At 51.6% G+C, this 22,413-nt stretch overlaps 6 protein-coding genes across 6 annotated transcripts; 3 read left to right on the top strand and 3 right to left on the bottom strand.

Annotated features, from left to right (window-relative positions):
* The first annotated feature begins 1,258 nt into the window (after nt 1-1,258).
* Nucleotides 1,259-4,939, top strand: P153DRAFT_306501 (uncharacterized protein). Its single transcript, XM_033664634.1, has 3 exons — nt 1,259-1,800; nt 1,847-2,378; nt 2,428-4,939. Exons 1-3 carry the CDS (start codon nt 1,275-1,277, stop codon nt 4,802-4,804), a joined length of 3,435 nt encoding a protein of 1,144 aa, XP_033528259.1. The 5' UTR covers nt 1,259-1,274; the 3' UTR covers nt 4,805-4,939.
* On the bottom strand, nt 4,925-7,879 carry P153DRAFT_427773 (kinase-like protein; the record flags this gene model as incomplete). Its single annotated transcript, XM_033672683.1, has 2 exons — nt 4,925-7,309; nt 7,358-7,879. 2 exons carry the CDS (start codon nt 7,877-7,879, stop codon nt 4,925-4,927), a joined length of 2,907 nt encoding a protein of 968 aa, XP_033528258.1.
* Nucleotides 7,880-9,031: 1,152 nt separating this feature from the next.
* P153DRAFT_381042 (uncharacterized protein) lies at nt 9,032-10,265 on the top strand (the record flags this gene model as incomplete). The annotated part of the gene is made up of 4 exons (XM_033670006.1): nt 9,032-9,161; nt 9,211-9,494; nt 9,557-9,853; nt 10,002-10,265. The coding sequence occupies 4 exons, from the start codon at nt 9,032-9,034 to the stop codon at nt 10,263-10,265; spliced, it is 975 nt and encodes a 324-aa protein (XP_033528257.1).
* A 542-nt stretch (nt 10,266-10,807) lies between these two features.
* P153DRAFT_100313 (uncharacterized protein) lies at nt 10,808-13,073 on the bottom strand. Its single transcript, XM_033661849.1, has 2 exons — nt 12,753-13,073; nt 10,808-12,695 (listed from the first exon to the last, which is right to left on the bottom strand). The coding sequence occupies exons 1-2, from the start codon at nt 12,760-12,762 to the stop codon at nt 10,906-10,908; spliced, it is 1,800 nt and encodes a 599-aa protein (XP_033528256.1). The 5' UTR covers nt 12,763-13,073; the 3' UTR covers nt 10,808-10,905.
* Nucleotides 13,074-13,211: 138 nt separating this feature from the next.
* Nucleotides 13,212-17,834, top strand: P153DRAFT_427771 (beta and beta-prime subunits of DNA dependent RNA-polymerase). Its single transcript, XM_033672682.1, has 2 exons — nt 13,212-13,414; nt 13,475-17,834. Exons 1-2 carry the CDS (start codon nt 13,332-13,334, stop codon nt 17,808-17,810), a joined length of 4,419 nt encoding a protein of 1,472 aa, XP_033528255.1. The 5' UTR covers nt 13,212-13,331; the 3' UTR covers nt 17,811-17,834.
* Nucleotides 17,835-18,014: 180 nt separating this feature from the next.
* On the bottom strand, nt 18,015-22,036 carry P153DRAFT_427770 (carbohydrate-binding module family 48 protein). Its single transcript, XM_033672681.1, has 3 exons — nt 21,728-22,036; nt 21,546-21,675; nt 18,015-21,466 (listed from the first exon to the last, which is right to left on the bottom strand). Exons 1-3 carry the CDS (start codon nt 21,748-21,750, stop codon nt 18,362-18,364), a joined length of 3,258 nt encoding a protein of 1,085 aa, XP_033528254.1. The 5' UTR covers nt 21,751-22,036; the 3' UTR covers nt 18,015-18,361.
* Between the last annotated feature and the right edge of the window lie 377 nt (nt 22,037-22,413).

The raw sequence follows: 22,413 nt of genomic DNA, 5'->3' as shown, positions 1-22,413 counted from the left end.
TCGAAGAGACTTCATGTCACCCAATCGTTTCGCATCTTAGGTCTGTTAGTTTCTTGATGGTACCCAGTAGAGGTGAGAGGGCTAAATAAAGGGTTTGCGCCTGATGATCATGTCTCGAATACCGTTAAACTCCCGCCCTTTGGATTATCGCTAGCAGGGGGGTGCAACGGCTGAAGATTGTGAAAACTCCATTGATTCGCTGCAGTCGCTTTTGACTGGAAAAGTGGAATTTGTTGGGGCACCCCTCCCCGGCTGGAGCGGAGTGAGTCCGCTCAGCCTCAGTTGGTACAGCCGCATCTTTTAATATGTGCAAGACGGCTGACCATTTAACATTCTTTTCCCCAAATGTGGCTACAAATGAAAGCAGGCCGAAATTCCCATGGAGAGTAATTAGCTGCCATTGTTTGCATCATACAATTCATATATAATAGTTACCCACGGAAAAGAAAAATACATACGACCATAGGACGTTGAAAACAAGGCTTCCCGTTCGCTCAGCCCTATTTAAGCAACGTACCGGCGGACTAGTAGTTAGGTGGGTGACCACTAGCGAATCCCCGCTGTTGTATGTATCCCTTTTTGCAATTTTTGTCGTTCTCGCAATGTGTTTTTTTGCTGGACACGCTATGATGCATATAGACTAGCGTGGTAAAGGTGGGGCCTTGCCGAGTGGGGATCAATGGGGACGACGAGCGTAGGGGCGTTGTGTATTCTGTGGGTGCTGATGATTTTTGTTTGTATATTGTTCTGTGTTCTCGATAGGAAAACTTCTGAAGGTGATTGTTTGGGTCTACTTGACCAACAGAAAGAGTAAAGTAGAGATTGTGATTTACTATGCTTGATCCTGTTTGGTTGATTAGTGGTAGTTCTGACCCTGATACTTTTAGGGTAACCATAAGAGATGTAGAGGAGCAATGTTGATTGCGAAAAGGACTACTAGCATAGTAAACAAAGTAGGCAGAGCACCGAGGATCTTTGTTTGGATTTTATAGTCGGCTGCCCGTATCAGATGCTCAATGGTAGTTGGATATTGTCTAAAACGCCAATGAGTATGCAGGGATAGAGCCAAGTCTCACCGTGCCAGGTTATGATAGGTTGGAGTCAAAACTCTTGCAGACATGCCAAGAACGTGTGGAGAGTATGTGGCTGCCTGGAGGTGGGTCGCGCTTATGAGCTGATATCTGTGAGATCAGGTGTCACGAATGTGTAAGTAGGGGGCAGCTATGTCTAAAAGCCCATCTCCAGCCTATCTCTTTGATGAAAGCTAACACAAAATGTCATCCGTGCTCAACCACAGATTCATATCCGAGAGTAGTTTTACTTCCACAGAGTCGAAAGAACTCCAGCTTGACATCCTGGGCTTCCTAAATTTTATCCACAAATTAGGGGTTGATATCGTCCCGATTACATGGCAATCAGCACGACAACCGATCGGGTGGGGTGCAACAAGTCAAATCAATGAGGCGCATATCAGCATCACAACCAGTTTTGCATTCAAATGCGCTTCCGACGCACAAAAACAACGAGGTCTGTCGAAAGTCTTGGAAGCCTTGATGAACGAAATTGGAGTTCTTGCTCAACCTTCAATCAGGAATCATCCCAATGTTGTGGATTTGCAAGGCATTTGCTGGGATGTCGAATCTGAACACGAGATTTGGCCAGTCTTGATCTTGGGAAAATCCGAGTTTGGAAATCTGCATGACTTTGTGTCTTTACCAAACGGAAGGGCGCTGTCTACGGAGCAACGCCTAGAACTATGTGTTGATATTGGCACTGCAATACAGGATATGCACAATACCAGTAAGTGGATCGCTTGGCGGCCAGACGTTTGCTAAGACTGAAATAGACATTGTGCATGGTGACATCAAGCCCGAGAATGTTCTCATTTTCAGAGACCCAAGTGAACTTGGAGAATACATTGCGAAGGTTTCCGATTTCGGGTATTCAGCTAGGCTTCTGAGCGCCGACGACACATGCTTAATGTCTCGATCACTACCATGGCATGCTCCTGAACACAGCTTTGATCTGGTCGGTCTCGTTCAAGCACAAAAGATGGACGTGTTCTCGTTTGCGTTACTTTGTTTCTGGGTATTGTTTGAAAAGTATCTTGCTGTAGAAGCGATGTTTCCAGTGGAAGCACAGTGGGCAGAAGAGTATTTCCCTGCATACAAGGACGAACACCTCAGCAAAAGGTTTCTCGAGAATCTCAAAAACTCGAATATGACTTCAGCCTTGGCCCGGGAACTGGTTGCCGCTGATGAATTTCTCGATGCTGGAACTAAGCAGGCCTTGATACATTTTTTCACAGTTGGTTTAGCGCCTGAACCAAACTCACGATCACAAGACCTTGGAGGACTCTTGAATGACCTTGTTTCGAGGTGAGTTCCAGTTATCACTCCTCATCTTATGTGTCTAAACACCTTGTAGGAGATCAGCGCGGCACAAGAGTACCGATGCAACGACGCTACATACGCCGGAATACGACTACGAGTTGGCGGTAGAACTAGTCGATAACATGTCGTCGTTGTATGCCTCTGACTACCGGGTCAGAAAATATCTCAGACACTGCTTGCAAGAACGGATGGAACGAAACAGTGGTTCTACGGAAAGACAGAAACTTGCGTTCCAACTTGCTGTTTGTAACGAGATTGGATTTGGGGCACTGAGAGATGTTCTATTGGCTGAGAAACTATTACAGCAAAGTGGCAGAACGCGTGATGAGCTTCAAAAAACACTGATACGGGTTATGACTAGTAGTGATAGTCGGACTGGCAGTTCGAACTGGAGTATCCTGCGAAAATTAGGCCACGTCAAGATGATCAACTTTGCGGATCAATTTCATCAGATCGATGAACTGAGACTGGCCGAAGAGGAGTACAAGAGAGAGATGGCGGATATTGAACAGTCTCTAGGCAAATCCAACGGCTTATGGATGTTCCATTCGCAGACACTGACGCTAATTTATAATAAACTTGGGCAGTGGCAAAACGCAGCAAGAATATTGGAAGAAGCACTCAAGTCGGCAACTTCATCTGGAGATGATGAGATCTCTATCCTCCAGATGAATCTGGCACAAATGTATCGACACGAAAGTCGACTTACAGAAGCGGAACGCCTATTAGCGGACACCTTGAGTCTGCTGTCGGAAAGTTACGCAGAGAACGATCTGCGGGTTCTCGAATGCAAAATCAATCTGGCTTTGGTGTTGAAAGATCAAAATCGACTACAGGATGCGGTTGATCTGCTTCTGAAAGCTCTGCCAGTCATCCAGGGGATGTTGGGTAGAGAGAATCCTACCGCTCTTTCAACCCTTTCGAATCTTGGATCAATATATTTCCTACAATCGCGGTGGTCACAAGCTGAGATAATACACATGGAGACCAAAGATACTTGTGAAAGAGTACTTGGAGCATATCATCCATTCACCATCTTGAGCGTCAAAAACCTTGCTAACTTATACGCCCGCGGAGGACGATTCAATGAAGCAGAAGAAATGCTTTGTGCCTGTCTATCAAGAGGAAAAAGGGCGTTGGGCGAACAAAACCCCATAGTTCTCGACACCTTCGAGGAACTTGCTAATACATACATTAGCCAAGACCGGCTCGGAGAGGCTGAGGCAATGTTAAGTCGAATTGTAAAAGTTCGAAGAGACGTACTTGGACCCGAACACCCAGATACAATCATCGGTATGCATAGACTGGGCGTGTGCTACCAGCGATCAGGGAGATGGCGTGAAGCTAAAGAAATGTACATCCAAGCTTTGGAACTTTCCATCAGCCATTTTGGACCCAAACACCGTTCTACCTTACACAAATGTTTGGATCTAGCCTCGTTATACATGGAACGTGGATATGCGACTAAGGCAGAACATTTGATGCTAGAAGTAATGAGAGGGGAGGAAGAGTTACACGACCGAGATGAATCCCTTCGTATCGACACTCTCGCAAAACTAGTGACAGTCTATCGGCAACAAGAGCGGTTGGATGAAGCAGAGCAAGCAGCAGTTCAGGCCATTGGTGCTCAATCACGTCTACATGGATACCATCACTCATTAGCACTGGAAAGCAAGAACAACTTGGGTGCGATACTAAGGGATCAGAGGAAATATACGGAAGCCAAAACTGTGTTCCTCGAAGTTATCGGAATCAAGGAACTGCATGGCGTTCGAGATGCAGCATACTTGGTGAGTAAATACTGTCTGGTTACAGTATACATAGCAGAGGAACTTTGGGATGACGCGTTCAACTTGGGAATGGAAGTTTTGGGTGTGACTGAAGTAAAATTTGGAACCCATCATCGCCTCTGGCTTCTGACTATGGAAGAGGTCATCATAGCGTGTACGAGCTTGGAGAGGTGGACTGACATCGCAGAACTCGAACAGCAGGTACTGAAGATCGACGATCATGTATGGACCGAAGATTACACAAATATCCTCAGGGTGACCAAGAGCATTATTTCAGCTTTAGTTGTCCAAGAAAAGTGGACACATGCCGCCAGGGTTAGCGAGCAGGTAGTATGCAATTTGCAAAGAGTTCTAGGGACGGAGGATACCGACACGCTTGAATATATGCGTTTATTGTCGTGGATATACACAAAAGATGGAAGGTGGTCAGAAGCCGAGATAGTTATGCTGGAGGTGGTTGCAAAGTGGAAGCTGTTGATGGGGGAAGAGCATGAAAAGACATTGAGCCATATGGCAGATCTCGCTAGCATATATTCTGGGCAAGGTCGCAACGACGAGGTGAAGTTACTTGTTGACCACATAGCAGGCATGCGTCAAAAGTTCATCGGCGGAGCATCTTGAGGATGTTTGTGAATAAGAATCTCTAGCAACCGGTGGAAATCTGGTGTTCAGACATTACATTATTGAAACTTACTGGGGAGTCTTACTTATGTCCCTCAGAAACGAAAATTCACATCAACATCAAATTCGTAACTGTGACAACTCTTCTAAAGGATTGACCACTTTCTCAATATACTCCCCGAAAACACTTGACTCCAGATCATCTGAGGCCACTTTGTCTGAACGAAGAACTAAGGAACCATCCAAACAAGCACTAACAGCTTTACTGTACACAGTCCCAACAGTCGCCTCTAGCCTTGGGACATACTTTTCAAGTAAAACTTTCCGAAACTCGCGTGTGCCAAGAGTTCGATGTCCTCTCTTTTGCGAGAATTTTTGCAAAGGAATCCAAGACCCAATTTCAAGGAGCACCAATCCGAGACTGTAAACGTCGTACTCCAGCAAGAATCGACCTCCTTCGCGGTACTCTGGATGTTCGTATTCACTAAAATCTGTCTCATCTGGCGGTCCTTCAGTAGCCCAGGATTCTCCATCGGGTCTACTCTTTTGGAAACCCACGACATAGGGCTGACTCCATGTGTTCGTCGAGGCGAACATTTCCAATGAAGTGTGGGCAAAGATTACGTTCTTCGAACTGAAGGTTTCGTGCACACAGCCAACCGTGTAAAATTTCTCGAAGAACAAAGCCAGCGAGTGAGCGAGTAGGAACTTTCCACGTAGGGGAGCTTGGCTTTCTGAACCCAATTGTCGGTCCATTCCCAACGAGAGTAGCTGTTTCAAAGTCACTGGTGGTACAAAACAGTATCCTTCAACTTGTTCTGGAAGTTTGTAGAGGAAGCCGTATCCGTGTCTGCGACCCTGATTCCCAGCTTCTTCTACAAAACCAAGACATTTCAACATTCGTAATCCCGTTGGTTCTGGGTCGATACTGAAGCCCCTCGCTTTTAGTTCCATAACCATGAGTCTCTGAACTTCTGGGATCGATTCCCACTGCGGACGATAATACATCCACTCGACTAAGACTCTACCCCCACGAAATTTACCGTATGTGTGGCCGTTGGATAACTGGAGATCACTAAGGTCCTCCCGAGGACGCAAGAGCTGTGCGGTGCCGGAGGTCGTGTCATTTTCCAGTTGCAGTCGCAAGGCCTTCATCTTAGCTATTGCACCCATATCCCTCATATCCTGTCTTCGGTGCGCTTGAAGCGAAGCATCTATATTGTTGAGTCGCTCAATATCATCCTCTTGCATTGATTGGATCCAAATCTGTTGTATCTTCCGAAAACAGGCTGAGGGTAAAAAGTCCCACAAGTCTTGGACAAGGCATTGAATGCGTTCTTCGAAGGACTTGCGTATCTCGATAAAACTCTCTACCGATTGGGAACCCTTCGCGTCGTGAAGTCCGAGTTCGGCGTTGATAGTGCAGAATAGACTTTGTAGTTTCTTATAACATGCTTGGATGGTGTCTTCTTCAGTAAAGACTGAGTTCTGTTCACTCGCTTGCGAGAGTAAGAGCCGGCCAAAGACGCGAACGCGCTCGAGCTCGAACCACATCGAGGCTTGTTGAGTACATTCTGTGTCCTGCCCGGCGCTGGAACAACCTAGAAACTGGTCGAATGAATTGCATACTGCCGAGACAAGCGCCCGGAAACCTCGAATATCTAGGGCAAAACGGATCTGGTGCATAGAGGGGCGTGACTCTACAGCTGGTTCTAGGGCTAAAAAGGCGACCTGCACCAGGTCTTGAGTCAGGGTTGATGATGTATTCCCAAGTTCCTGGAGCCATTCACGTACTGAAGGCTTGAGTTGACCACTAGAACTGTAGAAGTATGTTGATATCCATCCTGGACGCAGTTCGCCTTCTCGAGCGACTCGGAACTGTTCCACACCTTTGGGACCCCGGTGGATATACGTCGCCAGTTCGGCAAGCAGACAGCCAAATGCCCAGACATCAATTGATCTGCCAACCAGCTGATTGGCGAAAGTTGCAGCGTCCCTACTTTCGGGAGCGAGGTAGTCTCCAGTACCCATCTTCCATGGCGTGGTTGATTTCATCCCTTCGTCCTTCATTCCCCCTAAGCCAAAGTCGGCCAGAATGTAAGTATTCCCGCGGACTAATATGTTCGCTGGCCGAAGGTCATGATGATAACCTGTAGCGTCAAGGTTTAACCCGTTCTGTTCCAGCTCTAAATGAAGGTCGTGGGTATGTTCTAGAGCTGAGGCCAATCCACGGAGTGCTAGTGGGAATGTGAAATCCCAACGAAAGTCGCCGAATCGTGTATCCAGTTGGAGGAAGTGGGCAAGATCCATTGGAAAGTACGGAAAGAGGAAATTGTGCTCTTGCTGGTGGGTGTAAGATCCCAGCAGGGGTATGATATTTGGATGTTTTAATCGATGCAGTAGGCGGAGAGATTTCATTTCTTTTAAGAAGAGTTGATCATATCTGTCTTTCGTGTACCTCTTCCGATACACAACAGATTTGCGCACAACCGCTACAGTACCGACCTATTGCAAAAGTCAGATATCCCACTTTTTGAGCGTATTTGTACTTACAGTTTCCCGGTAAAATCCTTGGAGACTGGCCGGGATCTCAAGTTTTGTGACTTTTCCAAAACCACCCTCGCCAATATCTTCTACTTGTCCAACAAACGGGAATACCATTCCGGCATCGTGAATATGACGGTGATAATCGCACATGTCGCTTTGGAAAAAGTAAGGAAGAAACTGCCATTGGACCTCGCGGGCGAAGGAAATGCCAAATTCGGGTGCAATTTCTCGAGCTTTGGTTTCGTCTAACGGGAGTTTTCTGTCAAGACATTCGAAGTCGCGAAACCGCACTATAGCACTGGTCCTTCTCATCCATATAAGGATAGCAAATGTAACCAAACCATCTTCGACAAGCTTTCTTGAGAGACCAATCCGCTCGTGGGCTTCGCAATTAATTTCTTGAACTGCGAGGTCGACTTGCGCAGGCGTGAGTATATCTCGCAGCTTCAATGGAAGGATGAAGTACACGCCAGAAGTGGACTTTACACGACTTTCTTCGAGCTGCTGATACAGTAGTTCCGTATTCATCGTGTATTTCTTGATCAATATGCCTCTCAACTTGCTGACTGGCCTTGAGTATAATGTATTTGATACGTAGTTTGCGTTATGTTAGATTCATCATTCTGAATCAGTAACGGAATCGATCTCCGGCTACCCTCAAAATGTTAGTAAGACTAGTATGAAGACATTCCGGGAAGTAAAACCTGAGTCAACCCACGCGGCGCTACAATTTCGATGTAGTCTTGAGAGATCTAGCAATGTCAGTGGATGAATCTGGTTCGTCTTACCCAAGCCTGCTGACTACCTTGACTGAGTATCGCCCGGGAAATTGCCGCGCTAGAAAATTATGCAGGCTGCTTAAGATAATGTATCGAGTCTCTAGTGTAGTCGTGACGGCCATGGATGAAAACCTATGCAAGGATTCCTGATGAACAATTGTGCGTAACTACGAGGGGCAAAGACGAAATGAAATGCACTACTGGAGGAAAGGCAGACTTAGGGCAAACCTCGATGCGTTGGCAGAATATATGGATTGTAGACCGGTCAACAGCTGGCACATGCAATGCTCCAAGGCTTCGCCCACCTGATAGCGAGCGGGGGTAGTGCATGCATCACGCTAGACTTGTCTCAGCCACACTGAGCTCTATGATGAAGTCGTACTCATAAGCCCTAGTTCAGGTTTCAATCTGATCGCAAAATACTTTGTAGCACGTCGGATATCTTGCGGCGCATGGGGCATCGACTTCATATCAGTTTATATCCAGAATGCACGATCAGAGTGTGGCAAATAGTGTGGACTATTACCTCTACAGTCAGGACCTCCAGCGATTATCGTCAAGTCTCTTTGTCCAAAAAGAAGTAGACTGCAAAGTTGAAGTCTGGCACAATATCCCACATGCTACTAAGTCGCAAGGTATTCTGTACGATTCTATGGGAACACACCTGAAGCTCACATGTCACTAGTGATAAACCAAGTCTTACCTGGGCAACATCTGGTCTCGGTTCACAATCTCGAAGAGCTAGAGGCTCGTTGGAATGTATGCACCAGCAATAGAGCGTCCATGACTATCTTGTGTGAAATCCAATCCTAACAGTATATCACGAACGAACAAAAAATAACCGTACATAAGCATGATCCACCGAAAAAACTCATGGAGCCGCATGAAGATTTTGCCCGACATGTTCGACTTCTTGTTCTCGTCCGTAGCAATGCATCCGCAGTTTCTGAACCTGGTGTTCGGGCTGGGTCGACAGACGTCTTCTGGCAACGACACATTCACCAGCTCCTACAGAAGCCAGACAACGCACGGTATGAGCTGTTGAACACGTTCAGATGCTGTAAGTAACCGTGTGGAAAGGTTTTGACATTTGCTACAACATCAGATTCTTTGAACCACACGGACGGGCCCTGAGCGATCCATGGTCGTGTCGTCAAACCGCGATCCACCACAAATTTCGAGCTGAAGATGGCCAGTCCATATGGACAGTCATTCACCCGCCACTGTTATTCAGCCAAAGGCTGGAACATGCGCAGTCAAACCAGGCCGTTCATCCAATAGCTCTTCACATCTGTTACATCAAGGCTTCGACACACAATCTGAAAGCGTACCTAGAATGCAAAGCATGCGAGCTGACATCCCTGGTGAGTACAATCTCCTCATATGTACATGACTGGCGAGACAGTCCGCTCACATTGCATCCTAGGACGGCAAGTTGAGCGTTTCAAAGCCCTTTAGCGACTTCGACACTGACTTTTCCACCACACAACACCTACACTCCTTGAAAAAGAAGCTCAACCTCGCGCTAGTGATTACACAAGGCGTCTCGCACGTCTTGTCAACCCTCTCTACTCATGTTACAGATAACACCTCGCTGATGAGGCTCACGCCCGACATGGACCGCGACATCCACATCGAAATCGCACAACTCGCAAACGACATGAAGAGCCATGAAGCCACCATACAAAACCTTCTCACTCTCGTAACAAATATCGACACTTTGGTAAGTAAGCTACACAACACCAGAAGGGTCCCACTATTCATTATGACCAAGTCTTGGTTCGATATCGCGATGCCTACTATCAAAATCTAGTTGACTGTCCACCAAAACACCCCACACTCACAGCGCTAACCCCACCACCTCAAACCAGAACACCAACATCCTCGCCTTCAAAAACCAAGATCTGCTACTCCGCACCACGCATTCCCTCGCCCAGCTCGCCCACGCCAGCGCAACAGACACCAAACTAACCACCGCGATAGCCGACAAGACGCAGCAGGACTCTCGGGTGATGCGGATAGCGACACTGATCGCTATGATATATTTGCCTGCGAATCTGGTCTTGGTAAGTTATCTATCTATTCGTCCATTCTACTTCCTATCCGTGGCGTCTTTTTGTGTGGCAACAGGCTGATAGAGGGGGAAATATATAGTCCTTCTTCAGCACATGCTTGGTGAATCTGATCCCGGATGGAGAAGCGCAAGCTATGGCGACTAGGCTCAAGATAGAGGTTTATAGCCAGGTGTGGGTCGCTGTTTTGTCGAGCGTGATTTTGGTAGTAGTGAATGTTGCTGCGCTTACGGTGTGGGATCGATGGGGACGACGGGTGTAGGGGGTTGGTGTGTTGATTGTTGTCTACTGTTTCCAATGAGAGGTTTAGATGTTATTGCGTCCATTGAAGGGATTACGATTAGATCTGACCAACAGAAAGTATAAAGCAGAGATCATGATTTACTATCCTACCCAACCCTGTAAGTGGAGTGCGTACATGTAGGCGCGGTATACCGAAACCCGAAAGAACACCTCCATAGCGCCGATGCCATTCTGAAACTCCCGTAGATACCCTTAAAACCCGCATACTACCATGGCGATGTCATTGTGCAAACGCCAGAAATCATGATATGACCCAGATAAACCAGTGGATATACCATGCCCGTGTCTCGCCTAGCTGCTCCTTTCCGTCTGACCTGAACACCGAAACCCAAGAAGTAAAAGAGTGAATGGCCTGTCTAGTAGGCAAGATATCATCAGAAGAGAGAAGAATTCACTCCGTCTAGAGTTCGAAGACGGATTGTGGGAGCGTAGCAAGTAGAGCAAAGGAGACTGCCGCTCCGGGAACGATGTATGCAGCTGCCGTCCTGAGTGTCCTGCTGATGATGGAACGAGGTTGCTTCTTCGGACGGCGGGCGATGACAGCAGCGACTTCAGCAGCACCCTCGGTAGCGACAGCATCGCCAATGAAATCCTTGTCCACCCCAGTCGTCGTTGACAGTACTGTTGGGATGCTTGCTTCCTCTCCAAGAACATCTGCCTTGCGCTTCACGCCATTCATAGAAGTAGGTGTTGGTGGCTGATCATCGACTTCCTCGACAATCTCCGTAATAGATACCTTGGTTCTGCGACTCGGCGGTGGCGTCGTAGAGGTCGTAAGGTCAGAATTTGGCAGTGGTGGAGGTGTTTGGATGCGACCCGCAGCTGGAACAGTCTGGAAATCTAGAGCACCCTCGCAGCCATTAAAACCTCCTTGAGAAGCTTTCTGGGAGGTTAGAGGCGCGGGACTGAACAGAGATGGCCGATCACCAAAGTTGGTACCTAGATAGTTGTGACCGGGGAATTCCTCCGAAAGCCGTTCGTGGCTGTCATTTGCTTGTACAGAAGATGTGAGGTCCATACGACTCCAAGGCACTGCCTGTGGTGCTGCTGGACGTGGAGGCAGAGGGGGAGCTACCGAGTCGGCAAAGGTAGTTTGATCGATAAAGGCACCGAAAGACGGAAGCTCTCGTGCTTGCACATGCATATCCTCGGAAGACATGCCACTCCAGAAGAAATCCCTCGTGCGGAGAGCCGACGAACTTGCTTCGGGTGACCGCTCAGGAGGTACTGACATTGTGACGGACGACTCGTAGGTAGATCCGGTATGATGAACCATATCGACAGTTTCCTCAGCCTCAACATCTACGCCTCTTATTACTGAGACGCTCGTAGCCAGGTCAACTTCGTCTAGATTACTGAACATGTCGTCGTCGACTTCCTCTAAATTACTGTCGTTGTCGTCATCGTCGTTGTCCATGATGTAAACCAATTGGGGCTCTTCTCCGGAGTAGGCATCCTCAACATCAAGCGAGCTCACGGCAGGGCTTGGTTGTGGCACCAAGTGGCTCAGAAGGTTGTCGGCAGCAGCGAGAGGAATCTCGTCGTCAAGATCGGCCTCTTGCTCAAACATGGTGACTTCAGCTGAGGCGTCTTGTGCTTCGTCTGATTCAGAGGCCGAGTCGGAGTCGGAATCATCGAGTGTGAGGGGGTTCTGCTGACTGCCGCGACGTGGTGAGTGATTGACTTCCTCGACTTCCGACTCAGCTTCAGGGACGGTGAAGCCGTGTGAAAACATGTGTTGCGGCAGTACGAGGCGAGAGGCGAAGGTGTATTTACGAGCGACGAAGTAGCCTAGAAGTGGGTGAGTGTCAGCTGGCTTGGCACGGCTGTAGAGGTACGTACTCTCGTTGCGGTTGACGTCGGCTCCAAACTGCAGCAAGTCGCCAGTGGACAGTGGTTCAGGCGTGTTGGGCACCAGCTTCACGCCATTCACCATAGTGCCATGCATGGAGCCACTATCACTGACGTAAACCTGAGGTACCCCGCTGTTGGCGTTGGCGGAGAAGACGGCGTGGTCTCGGGAGACGACTGGGCTGTCGATGTAGGCGTTGTCAGACGCAGGCATGAGCTCTGGCTTGGCTGCGTTTCTGGATGAGCGGCCGATGGGGAAGGTTGAGTTCAACACCAAGTCAAACTCGCGGCTTCCCTGGGCGTCGAAGCCCTTGTCGTCTTTGAGGACGATGTGGAAGGCTGTGGGGCTGGTGAGCAAGTGTTGCCGTGCTGTAGGAGGCCGCAAGTATAACTTACTTTGAGCCATGTTCAGGAAACAGTCGCTCTGATGTCAGTAAGAAAGAGGGGTTCCAAGTTGTTGGTCAAAGGAGCGTTGGTAGGGCGAGACGTGGTAGCCAGCAGCGGGCAGGTGGAGCTCAAGCGGGGAGAGCACCTTGATTACAAGGTGATTCCACGGTAGAGGCTGATGGATTGAGAAGGAAACACGGTTGAGCAGCGTGAGGAAGGAGCCGGACTGAGCGAGGCTCAAGGTGACTTAAACAAATAGCCCGACCTTTAATGGAGCTACAGGCGGGGTCAAGAAGGTGAAGCAGGTCACGTCGTCGATGCCTTGAGCATGCCCTCCTTATCTTATCAGGCTGCATTAGTGGCGCAGTAGCAGCATGGGTGTATACACGGGCTTAGCGGCGGGAGCATGGCCGTGGGACCCCACCGAAACTTTTCAGCGCGCGCAACTCGAACCAAGGCAGGCATTCTCTCAGTGAACCAACGGCGCACCCGGTCATGACTCACGGCGCGACGACGATGCACGCCACCTCTGAAGACTTTCGGTAGCAGCACATCACAGCAACGGCACGCCATAGCACCACGGCCAAGATGGAGGCGCCCAAGACGCACGCGAAGCAGCAGGTCGTGGACCGCATCCCCGCGCGCATCAAGCACATCCAGTTCGGCATCTAGTAAGACACACCCGTGTCTTGGACACTGCACGCCTTGTCTTGTAGTAACACTCTCTCCAGCTCCAACCAGGACATTGTCAACCAGGCCGTCCTCGAAGTCTCGGACCGCAATGTCTACGACCTCGCCCCCGCCTCGGACAGCACTCGCGTCCTCACTGCAAACGGGCCCATGGACCTGCGCATGGGCATATCGAGCAAGAGCGGCTTCTGCAGCACCTGCGGCGAGGGACTCGACACGTGCAACGGCCACTTTGGCCACATCAAGCTCGCCCTGCCCGCCTTCCACGTCGGATACCTGAAGCACATCATCGAGGTGCTGAACTGCATATGCAAGGACTGCTCGCGCGTCCTGCTGGACGAGGTCGAGCGTCGCAAGTACCTGCGCAGTATGCGCCGCCCCGATATGGACACGCTGCGGCGGACAGCAGTCTCGAAGCGCATACTGGTCGACTGCCGCAAGAAGAAGACGTGCCCATACTGCAGTGCCCTGCAGGGGACGGTGCGGAAGGTGCCAGGTCATCCGCTCAAGATCATCCACAACCGCTACGACGCCTTCAACCGCTCGACAGCAAAGACGAAAAAGCCACCAGCTGGCAAGGTCGAGTTTGACCAGTCATTCGAGACGGCAAAGTCTGCCAACCCGGACCTGGACAAGCACCTGAAGAAGGCCGTCGACGACATGCACCCTCTGCGCGCCCTGAACCTCTTTAAGAAGATCTCCCCGGAAGACTGCGAGCTGCTGGCTATGATACCCGAGGATGCACGTCCAGAAATGTTGATTTGGGAGTACATGCCTGTGCCGCCCGTCGCACTTCGACCTTCAGTCATGCAGGAGGGCGGAGCGACAGAAGACGACGTCACGAACAAAATCGGAGACATCTGCCAGATCAGCAGCATCATTCGCGCTGGGCTAGCCCGTGGATTCCCTCTCCAGATCCTCATGGAGCAGTGGGACTTTCTGCAGCTGCAGATTGCCATGTACATCAACAGCGATGCGCCGGGTCTAAAACAGCAGGGACTGCAAAAGACAATGCGCGGCTTCTCTCAGAGGCTCAAGGGGAAGGGTGGTCGCTTTCGACAGAATCTCTCCGGCAAGCGTGTCGACTTCTCAGGCCGTACTGTCATCGGTCCAGATCCCAACTTGAGCATTGACGAAGTCGCCGTACCAGAACGGGTGGCGAAGAACCTCACATATCCAGAAAAGACGACTAGATACAACATCGAAAAGCTCAGAAAGCTCATTCGAAATGGTGCCAATAAATACCCCGGTGCAAACTATATCATAAAAGATAATGGTCCAAACAAAGAAGCGTTCAAGATTTCACTCTTGGCATTGACGCGCAACGACAGGCGCGGTGAACGACTCCAGAGGCCTGCAGAGCAGCTCAAAATTGGAGACGTTGTTGAACGACACATTGAGGACGGTGATATCGTGCTGTTCAACCGACAGCCGTCCTTGCACAAGCTGAGTATTCTCAGTCATCGAGCCAAGATCCGCCCCTGGAGAACATTCCGACTCAACGAGTGTGTGTGCAATCCCTACAATGCTGATTTTGACGGCGACGAGATGAATTTGCACGTACCACAGACCGAGGAAGCGCGTACCGAAGCGACAGAACTCATGGGTGTCAAGTACAATCTGGCCACGCCGAAGAACGGAACTCCCATCATTGCTGCCATCCAGGATTTCATCACTGCTGCTTATCTTCTGAGTGGCAAGAACAACTTTTTCGACCGACGTTCGTTCTGCCAAATCGTCAACTACATGTTCAACGGCGACGCAGCGTATGATCCGGACACGGGCGAGATGCATCCTATTGAGATACCACCGCCGGTGATTTGGAAACCTCAGGCACTCTGGACAGGAAAGCAGGTCTTCAACCTTTTGATGCGACCCAATAAGAAGTGCAGGGTACTAGTCAACCTTGAAGCCGCATGCAAGCAATTCAAGAATACCCCTGGCCAAGCTCCAGACCTGAATGAGAACGATGCTTATCTCGTCATCCGAAATTCAGAAGTCATGTGTGGTGTGATGGACAAGGCGACTGTTGGTGATGGAAAGAAAGACTCCATCTTCTATGTTATGATGCGAGATTTCGGCCCTGACCATGCGGTTCAGGGAATGAACAGGCTTTCCAAACTTTCTGCACGTTGGCTGACCAACAACGGCTTCTCTCTTGGTATCAGCGATGTCACGCCTGGAGACATGCTCAACCAGAAGAAGCAGGCTTTGGTGCAAGAAGCATATGCCAAGTGCGACAAGTTGATCAAGGACTTCAAAGAGGGAAAGCTGCAGCGCGATGCAGGATGCGACGAAGAACAGACAATGGAGAACAGGATCGGTGGTATCTTGTCGGGTGTCCGTCAAGCAGCTGGTGACATCTGTTTCGAAGAGCTTAGCAGATGGAACTCCCCACTTCTCATGGCCAAATGTGGTTCCAAGGGTTCGAACATCAACGTCTCGCAGATGGTTGCTTCCGTCGGACAGCAGATGATTGGTGGTGCGCGTGTCGCTGATGGTTTCCATCACCGAACGCTTCCTCATTTCCCGAAGGCGGCGCGTCAGCCAGCGTCGAAGGGTTTCGTCAGTAACAGTTTCTTTTCGGGTCTGACGCCATCCGAGTTCATCTTTCACGCCATGAGTGGTCGTGAAGGTTTGGTCGACACAGCTGTCAAGACTGCAGAAACTGGCTACATGAGTAGACGTCTGATGAAGTCGCTGGAAGATCTCTCGGCACAGTACGACGACACAGTACGCAACTCCTCAGGCACTGTCGTGCAGTTTCAGTACGGCGACGACAACTTGGATCCCGTCGATATGGAGGGCAAGGCAAAACCTGTGCACTTCGACCGCACTTTCTCGCACTCCGTCACATCTACCTGGGATAATGAGGAGCCTAGTCTGACTCCAGACCAAGTACGTGTCCACACAGAAACCGTGCTAGACGTTGAGCGCGAGAAGTATCCACGATTCAAGCTCGATGGCATCACACAACTGCCCTACCGTGACAACAGCGACAGCGGTATCGACCAGAAGGAGTCTATGCGAGATTTCCTCGACACAGTCCAAGACTACATCTTTAAGAAGGCGCAGAAACTTGAGACAACGCTGGTATACTTGGGCATCTCGAAGCCTAACACTCAGAAGAAGTTGTCACAGGCTGATGCGGAAAAGTACGGCCTCGCAGATGGCATCGCTAAACTATCTCAGAGCGCCCTCGATACTTTTATCAATCTCTGCCTGACAAAGTACCACCGCTCGCGGGTCCAGCCTGGTCACGCCGTAGGTGCCATTGGTGCGCAATCTATCGGTGAGCCCGGTACACAAATGACGCTGAAGACTTTCCATTTCGCTGGTGTCGCCGGCATGTCCATCACGCAGGGTGTCCCGCGTATCAAGGAGATTATCAACGCATCGTCCACAATCTCCACCCCCGTCATCGCCTGCGAGCTCTCCAACAAAATCTCCGAGTCCGCGGCCCGCATCGTAAAAGCGCGTGTCGAGAAGACCTATCTCCGCGACATCATCTCCTACGTCGAAGATGTGTGGCACCCTAACGGTGCGTACATCGCTATGCGCATCGACTGGGACACGGTCAACAACCTCTTCATCGACGTGCAGCCCCACGAAATCATCGCGGCTATCAACAAGCACAAAGCCCTCAAATGGGGCAAAGCAGGAACAAACATCCGCATCTCCTCATCCCTCATCCGCGTCGAAGTCGCAGACCCCAGCGCCGCCAAAAAACGCCCCACGAAAACCCCCCGCAACCACAAGGAATTCTTCGAGCGCGTCCAGCAAGTCAAAGCCCTCATCCCCGACGTGGTCATAAAAGGCTACGCCGACTGCCACCGCGCAATCATTAAGAAGGAATCCGCTCCAAACGCCCAGGGCCACTACGAATGCCAGCTCCTCGTCGAAGGCTACGGGCTCCGCGACTGCCTCACAACACCAGGTATACAGCCCTACACCACAAAATCAAACCACGTCATGGAAGTCCGCGACGTCCTCGGCATCGAAGCAGCCCGCGCAACTATCGTGCGTGAAATAGGCACCGTCATGGGGAACATGGACATCGACCCGCGGCACATGCAGCTGCTCGCCGACGTCATGACGTTTAAAGGCGACGTGTATGGGATTACGCGCTTCGGCCTGCAGAAGACGCGCGACTCGGTGCTGCAGCTTGCTAGCTTTGAGAAGACGCCGGATCATCTGTTTGAGGCCGCTGCGAGGGGTAAGACGGATACGATTGATGGTGTTAGCGAGTGTATTATTATGGGCCAGAGTGTTAAGTTGGGGACGGGCGCGTTTCAGGTTGTGAGGCCGTTGTATCTTGGGGGTGGGGATGTGGGGAGGAAGGAGACGTTGTTTGAGGATGGGTGGGAGGCGTTGTAGGGGGGTGGATGGATATCAGGATATCAGCGTGGTTATGGAGCAATCGAGATATGAATCGATTTTAGTATCATGTTTTAAATTCAATCTGTAATCTCACAGTTCGGCATGGACAAGTAGGTCGATAAGTGAAGTGAAAGTCATTTGATTCTACCTATTACATCGCCCCATTCCCACCCACTACCGCATTCACATCACATCCACATCCATTACCACCTCCATCACCGCCGGCCACCTACCATCCACCCACCCATCACCCACACACGCACACAAAAGGCAAGCAGTCAAAAAAAACAGGTGGGGGGAAGTGGTATAGATCAAAGCCAAGCGGAACCAAAACCACGCAACTCCGTCGAGAGGAGAAAGATATAAAACAAGTAATAGAAAAAGAAAAACCACGCACACACACGCACGAAAAAAACAATCAATCTGGGGGGGTGAACGCGCGGATATCAAAACACACCAACTGCTGCACTCTTCACTCTTCATTCATCCATCCATCTCTCACACCACTCCATTCCATACTAAGCAGGAGAAACATGAGTTTGCTTCGCTTAGTTCTTGTTGAACTTGTCCTTGATCTTGCCGAAGAATGACCGCCTCTTGTTCTTCTTCTTGTCGTCGGTACCAGACGCGATGCTCTGGCTGCCCGGGGTGCCTCGGGGGCTGACATCAGAGTCTTTCCTCATGTCTGACCTGGGAGCGTCGAGAGAAGCGTTAGTGGCACGGGGGACGGGGGTGGTGTCTAGGCCCGTGGTCACTACCGGCTCTGTCTGCTCGGGGGTAGCTGGCTTCTTTCCGTTGAAGTCGACGCTGGTGGTGGGCTCAATGCGCTGTGCGGTTTCCGGCTGAGCGGGCGCAGACGCGGGAGCATTGAGACCGCTGTCATCCGAGGTGGTCTCCGTGCCTGTGGTAGCTACCGGCTTCGTCTCCTCGGGAATAGTCACCGTCTTTGAGTTCAAGTCGTCACTGGCGGTAGGTTGGATGAACGGAATAGGCGCAGATGCAGGGGCGTCGAGGACGCTAAGATCACTGGTAAACTCCAGGGGCTTGGTGGGGTCGGAGTAGAGGGCAGCGGTTGGGCTGGTAGGGTTGGCGTATGGGGAAACGGCTCTGATGGTGCTGGCGGGGTCCGAGTGGGAGGCAGAGCTTGTGCTAGGAGTCGCAATGGTTGGAGCTGATTCACCAGATGAGGTGACTTTCTTGACTTCTTGGAGAAGCTCATTCTCCACACTCTTCTTCTCGCTGACAGCCTCGGCGTTTGCGGCAGCCTCAGGGTCCACATGGGCTTCCTTTTGGCTCTCGGCTACGACCTCAGGCACATCGCGGGCGACACCCATGTTGTTCTCGGCAGGCACATCGCGGGCAACATCCACGCTCTCCTCGGCAGGCACGTCGCGGGCGACATCCACGCTCTTCTCGGCAGGAGCTGCGGCAGGGGTGGAGCCGAAGGCTGAGCCAAAGACTGAGCCCAAACCTGCGCTGATACCTGCGACCAAACCTGCGCCGGGGATGTTTGATGGTTTGATGGAAGGTGCTGACTCTCCGCTCTCGGTCGTCTTGGGAACCTCACTGAGGAGCTGAGACTCGAGAGCCTTCTTCTCATAGACAGCCTCGGGGTTGGCAGCTGCTTCGGGGCCAACATGAGCCTCCTTCTGGCTTTCGGAAACGATGGCAGGCACAGCGATGACGGGAGCTGACTCGCCTGTCTCGTTTGCCTTGGGAATCTCCCTAAGAAGCTCAGACTCAAAAGCCTTCTTCTCTGCGACAGCCTCCACGTTGGCAGCCGCCTCAGGGCTAGCATGAGCTTCTCTCAGGCTCTCGGACACAATTTCAGGGACAGCGACGGCAGGGGCTGATTCACCGTGGTGGTTTGTCTTGGGAACCTGGCTGAGCAACTCTTGCTCGAACTGACCCTTCTCTGCGACGGCTTCGGGGTTGAGTGATGCTTCAGGGCTGGCGTGAGCCTCCCTCTGGCTTTCAGAGACGATCGCAGGAACGCCCTCCGAGATGGGCGAAGAGGTTGAATCATTCAATCCAACAGCATGAGCAGCCTTGTCTTTGGCCAGGTACGCGTTGTCAGTAGCTGAACCTGAATTGTTCAACCCGGCTGCATCAACAGCCTTATCCTTGGCAAGAAAAGCATTGTCAGTGGCAGAACGCGAACTGTCCAATCCGACAGACTCGACGGCCTTGTCCTTGGCGAGGTAGGCGTTGTCAGCAGCTGAAGCCGACTTGTCCAGTCCAACGGACTCAACAGCCTTGTCCTTTGCAAGGTATGCATTCTCAGTTGCGACATTGGCAGCTGAAACGGTCTGGTCCTTGGCGGCAACAGCAGATTCAACAGCCTTGTCCTTTGCAAGGTACGCATTCTCGGTTGCGACGTTAGCAGCTGCGGCGGTCTGGTCCTTGGCGGCAACAGCATTGGCGAGGGTCTTGTCCTTTGCAAGGTACGCGTTGTCAGTCGCGGTGGCCGAGCTGTCCAAACCCACAGCATCGACAGCCCTGTCCTTTGCAGCATAGGCGACATCGCCTACAGGAGCGGACTTGTCCAATCCAACGGCTTGAGCGGCCTGTTCTTTGGCAGTGTAGGCAGCAGAGGCGAAAAGACCAGCGCCAGCGATGATGCCGGCTGTGGCAGCACCAGCGACAGTAGAGGCAGCGGTGCCAATGTTGGAAGTAACATTGTTGACGGTAGCGGTCGTGTCATCGGCGGTGACTGGTGCCTGGGGAACCTTCTCCAGAAGCTCTTGCTCAACATCCTTCTTCTCAAGAACGGCTTCCGTGTTGGCAGTCGCCTCGGGCGCAAAACCAGCTTCCTTCCGGCTCTCCGCGACAGCCTCGGGCACAGCCCTGGGCTCCTTGGGAACCTGACCAGCGAGGGCAGCAGTGGAGCTCAAGGGAGCAGCAGACTGGACAGTGACGCCAGTGTCCTTCTCGAGAACAGCGTCTGCGCCCATGGGGAGGCTCGACTCGGGGACCAAGCCTTCTGAGACAGGGGGCAGGCCGAACATGCCGCCCTTGGCCTCCCTCTCGGCTGTGGGGGTCAGACCAAGCTCAAGCTGAGGAGGGCGAGAGTCGGCCTTGTTGTAGGAATCGAAGTCAGTGTTGACGGTGCTCTGAACAGTGTGTGGGGTCAGAGTGCTCGCGTCTGGCACCTTCTCACCTGGCGCGAGGTGGATGGGGTTGCCAAGGCCTGTACTCGCCGGAATGGGCGCAACGCTGACCTTCTCCTCCATCTCGGGCTCCTCGCGGTGCCTGACAGTGGAGTTCACTGTGTTGTCGGTGAAGGTGCTCGGGTGAGGGACAGGCTCACCAGGCGCAAGCTGGATTGGGTTCCCAAGACCCGAGGTGGCAGGGAGAGGGCTGATGTCAAAGGTCCTGGGCGCAGTACCAGGCGTCTCGGCGGCGGGAGTCATGGGGAAGGCACCAGGAATAGAGTCCTGGGACCTGGCCTTATCCAAGTTGGACATCCTCTCACTCTCTCTTGGAACAGCTCCTGCAAGTGCGGCGGTGCTGGACTGGGGAGCTGTGGATTGGAAGGCGTTGACGGGCTCGTCAACAATGTCGTGAGGCTGGAGGACGTTGTTGACCATGCCCTGGCCGTCGTCTTCTTTAGCGGCCGTGTCGTTGGTACACCACGCGCCGTTGACGACAAACTGCAAACTCGCGTCAGCAAGCTTTGCGCATGCGGCTGCCCTGGGCGCAAACCAGGCGGCAGTAGGGTGACAAACATACCTTGTACTGTGTCTTGACCTTGGGCAGGCTGACCGTCTTCTTGAAGATGCCGTCTTCCTTCTCCAGCTTGATCGTCTTTCTCCAGTCGTCAAAGGTGCCCGTTACGTAGACGTCGTGCGCAGCGTGTTCCCTGCAACAGGTGAGCGGGGGGGGGGAAGGAGCCGACGGGGCAAGGTGCTTACCATGTGAAGGTGTATTTGCCCATGTTTGGCAGATGAATGGACGTGCGATTAAGGATTGCGAACGTGTAGATTAAAGAGGAGAGAGCAGTCTTGGTCACAACGTGTGCGAGGTGGTTGGGACAGTCGGGGCCTGGCAAGCTACAGATGGAGCTAGAGAAAGCGGCGCCGCGTCGGACAGAAGAATGACAAAGGCTGCGGCTGTTTTGGGCGGCGATCAGAGGGACACTGTGGCACGCAACAGGTATACAAGCGCGAGATTTGGGCGCAGAACAGTGTCAGAGTCTAAGAAGATGCAGAATCGGCGTGGCTGGACTTGTCTTGCGATTCAGGGCAGCAAGATTATGGGCCTCTTTCTAGCGGCACCTAGCCCTTGGCGCGCCGTCGACGAAACGATGAGCGCATGTGCAATGACGGAAGGGCGCCGAGTTCCCTGTTCAATTGCAGGTCCACAGGCAATGTCCAGGGCCAGCGGACATTCTCTTGTCAGGTCGCGCGCCCGTGTCAATTCGTGCGCCGTTACCCGCCCCTCCAGCTCGCAGCTACCTCGCACGCCACGCGATGTACGTCATCGCGGAGGGAGGGTGCAGGCGGCAGAAGGAACGTGTTGGGCACACGCACACGCACACCCACCAGCAGCTGTTCAAGAACAGTTGGCTCGGAGCCGTTCGCGTCTCGTTGATGGCGCG

This window comes from Dothidotthia symphoricarpi (assembly GCF_010015815.1).
Source record: "Dothidotthia symphoricarpi CBS 119687 unplaced genomic scaffold P153scaffold_2, whole genome shotgun sequence".
NCBI lineage: Eukaryota > Fungi > Ascomycota > Dothideomycetes > Pleosporales > Dothidotthiaceae > Dothidotthia > Dothidotthia symphoricarpi.
The sequence above is the reverse complement of the archived record's forward strand: the minus strand, read 5'-3'. Positions and strand labels throughout refer to the sequence as shown.

Bases quoted from the DNA above. Each gene is read 5' to 3' on its own strand.
- P153DRAFT_306501 (XM_033664634.1), top strand. From the start codon at position 1,275: ATGTCATCCGTGCTCAACCACAGATTCATATCCGAGAGTAGTTTTACT. The intron at 1,801-1,846 runs GTAAGTGGATCG...AGACTGAAATAG, and splicing joins ACAGGATATGCACAATACCA to ACATTGTGCATGGTGACATC. The intron at 2,379-2,427 runs GTGAGTTCCAGT...AACACCTTGTAG, and splicing joins TTGAATGACCTTGTTTCGAG to GAGATCAGCGCGGCACAAGA.
- P153DRAFT_427771 (XM_033672682.1), top strand. From the start codon at position 13,332: ATGGAGGCGCCCAAGACGCACGCGAAGCAGCAGGTCGTGGACCGCATC. The intron at 13,415-13,474 runs GTAAGACACACC...CACTCTCTCCAG, and splicing joins CACATCCAGTTCGGCATCTA to CTCCAACCAGGACATTGTCA.
- P153DRAFT_427770 (XM_033672681.1), bottom strand. From the start codon at position 21,750: ATGGGCAAATACACCTTCACATG. The intron at 21,676-21,727 runs GTAAGCACCTTG...CACCTGTTGCAG, and splicing joins GGCAAATACACCTTCACATG to GGAACACGCTGCGCACGACG. The intron at 21,467-21,545 runs GTATGTTTGTCA...GCGAGTTTGCAG, and splicing joins AGGTCAAGACACAGTACAAG to TTTGTCGTCAACGGCGCGTG.